This window comes from Triticum aestivum, chromosome 3D (genome assembly GCF_018294505.1).
Source record: "Triticum aestivum cultivar Chinese Spring chromosome 3D, IWGSC CS RefSeq v2.1, whole genome shotgun sequence".
Classification (NCBI taxonomy): Eukaryota; Viridiplantae; Streptophyta; class Magnoliopsida; order Poales; family Poaceae; genus Triticum; species Triticum aestivum.
Window position 1 is genome coordinate 591745603 of NC_057802.1, and position 2928 is coordinate 591748530.

The 2928-nt window shown below is 55.3% G+C and overlaps 1 protein-coding gene across 1 annotated transcript; it reads left to right on the forward strand.

Moving 5' to 3' along the window:
• The first annotated feature begins 589 nt into the window (after nucleotides 1-589).
• Nucleotides 590-2278, forward strand: LOC123075724 (aspartyl protease AED3-like). Its single transcript, XM_044498264.1, has one exon. It carries the CDS (start codon nucleotides 637-639, stop codon nucleotides 1978-1980), a length of 1344 nt encoding a protein of 447 aa, XP_044354199.1. The 5' UTR covers nucleotides 590-636; the 3' UTR covers nucleotides 1981-2278.
• Nucleotides 2279-2928: the final 650 nt, after the last annotated feature.

The following is a 2928-nucleotide window of genomic DNA, read 5'->3' on the forward strand; positions in this document are numbered from 1 at the left end:
TCTACATCGCCAGCACCCCTCCTCCCCCCCTCCACCTGTCCACACACCCCAAACCCTCAACTTATGACTCCCTTCCACCTGCGACGTCAATGACATGTCATCGCCGGCTTCAGGTCGCTCTGACCGAGGTCACGCCACGGTAATGCCATCTTCAGCCTCTAGGCTTCGCCCTACCCCCGATCGACCGACATAAGCAAAAAAAAATCAGTTGCCTATGAAATAACAATTGCACATATAAATGTATCCTTATTCTTACCATGGCGGTGAAGTCGGTTTCGAGCTTGTGGCTATAAACCTAACTGACAAAGTTAATTAATATAAATCTCCAAAGCCATGACAAGTTACCAGGCTAGGATTCTAGCTCAGTTGGTACTTGGTACAAAGTACTCTGGAGAGCCTTCGCCACCTGGTTGCAACAGGCACCCTTGTGCCTACCTACTTTCTTTGTACGACTGTAAAAGATAAAGTAAGAGGCCAAACAATTTCAACCGGCCAAAGTCATCGGTGCATGCATGGCAGCGGCAGAGAATTCTTGGCCTATATATACGCGTCGACGCTTCCATGTACACCCGGCAGCCACCTTCGCGTCTCACTTCTCCATCCTTAATTTATCACGTTTACGAGCACTAGGCAACCATGTCCATTCCAAGACTATCCACCTTCCTCGTCGTGCTCTTACCTACGTTTTGGACGGCCGCGGTCTCCGTGCGCAGCTCAACGCTGCTCCTGGCACGCTCACACTCGCTGCTGTCGCCCAACACCGGCGCGCCGCTCACCGTGTGGGCAGCGTCCCTCACCGCGCAGTCCGCCGCCGACGTGACACGCGTTGCTACGCTCACGGCGGCCAAAGCCAAAACCAAAAGCAAAGGCCGATCGTTCGTGCCGATCGCGCCGGGCCGGCAGATCCTCAGCATCCCCAACTACGTGGCCCGTGCGCGGCTCGGCACGTCGCCGCAGACGCTGCTGGTCGCCATCGACCCCAGCAACGACGCCGCCTGGATCCCGTGCAGCGCCTGCGTCGGCTGCGCGCCCAAGTCGTCCCCGTCATTCGCCCCGACGGACTCGTCCACGTACCGGCCCGTGCGGTGCGGCTCGCCGCAGTGCGCGCAGGTGCCGGGTGCCGCGTCCTGCCCCGGCGGTGCCGGCGCGTCGTGCGCGTTCAACCTGTCGTATGGCTCGTCCACGTTCCAGGCCGTTCTCGGCCAGGACGTGCTCGCCCTCGAGGGCGCCGGAGCCGCGTCGTCCTACACGTTCGGCTGCCTCCGCGTGGTCACCGGCCGGTCCGTGCCGCCGCAGGGGCTCCTCGGCTTTGGGCGCGGGCCGCTCTCCTTCCTGTCACAGACGAAGGACACCTACGGCTTGGTCTTCTCCTACTGCCTCCCGAGCTACAAGTCCTCCAACTTCTCCGGGACGCTGAGGCTCGGCCCCGCCGGGCAGCCGAAGCGGATTAAGACGACGCCGCTGCTGTACAACCCCCACCGCCCCACCCTGTACTACGTCGACATGGTCGGCATCCACGTGGGCGGCAGGGCCGTAGCCGTGCCGGCGTCGGCACTCGCGTCGTTCGACCCGGCCACGGGCACCGGTGGCACGATCGTGGACGCGGGCACCATGTTCACGCGGCTTTCGCCCCCCGTGTACGCGGCCGTGCGCGACGCGTTCCGGCGCAAGGCGCGGGCGCCCGTGTCGGCGCCTCTGGGCGGGTTCGACACGTGCTACAACGTGACCGGCCTCCGGGTGCCGAGCGTGACGTTCGCTTTTGCTGGCGGGGCGGGCGCAGCCGTGACGCTGCCGGAGGAGAACGTGATGATCCACAGCTCGTCTGGCGGTGTCACGTGCCTGGCGATGGCGTCGGGGTCATCGGAGGGGGTGAACGCCGGGCTCAATGTGCTGGCCAGCATGCAGCAGCAGAACCACCGTGTGCTCTTCGACGTCGCCAACGGCCGCGTCGGGTTCTCGCGCGAGCTATGCACTGCCTGATCAATATGCGCGCGCGAAGAGTAACTAGTACGGGAAAATCTCGGTCGATCAAAACTTAACCAAATCTCAGTCTGTTAAGACTTACGTGGAGATCCGTGAAATTTTTCTTTTTGACTTTCTTCTTCTTTAGTACTCCCTCTGTCCCATAATAGAAGAACGTTTTAGCAGTAGTGTAGTGCTAAAACGTTCTTATATTATGGGACGGAGGAAGTACATGCTATGCCACTTGACGAAGACTTGGTTAAATTTGAATCGACTAAGACCTAACTAGTATGTACTCCCATTCATGTCATCGTGTATTATGCTACTTGGCAGTGGGCAGTCGAGTAGTAGGTTTGTATTTGCCATGGGAACAAGGTGATTTTGTTTTGCGCATGACACTAACTAAGAAATGTGGTGTTTCTGGATTCAAAATTTTCTCATTAAGTTCTGAAGTTGTATCTTTCTTCTAGGAAATGTAGCCTGTGGTTGCGAGCAGGGAACTTTTCAGAGTTCGTCTGCTCAAGAAACTCTTCCATTCCCCCGCAAAAAAATAGAAACTCTTCCATTACAATACACATCACTTAAACTTCCCTAACTTTGTACTTTCAATGAAATGCCCTTCTAGCTTAGTCGGTAGACCACAAGGCTCTTAACCTTCTGGTCTTGGGTTTGAGCCCAAGGTGGGCGATAATGTTTTCTTATGTTGCCTTTAGCTTTTGATGAAACAAAAATATGCAATGTTCCATATAACTAGGTGGCATAAATACAAACCACAAATATTTGTGATAAAAAGTGATCTCTCTAGTCACCTTTTGCATCTCATCCAAACCACAAATATTCCTGATAGAGGTGATCTCTATAACCAACTTTTACATCTCGATGTTCTCCAAGAATCATGCACTGAAAGTTACATAACACCTAATTTGCACAAGGTGGACTAGCCACAAAGATTTGGAAAGCTGCATG

What these genes read in the sequence shown, in the direction of transcription:
- LOC123075724 (XM_044498264.1), top strand. Translation starts at nt 637, where the DNA reads ATGTCCATTCCAAGACTATCCACCTTCCTCGTCGTGCTCTTACCTACG.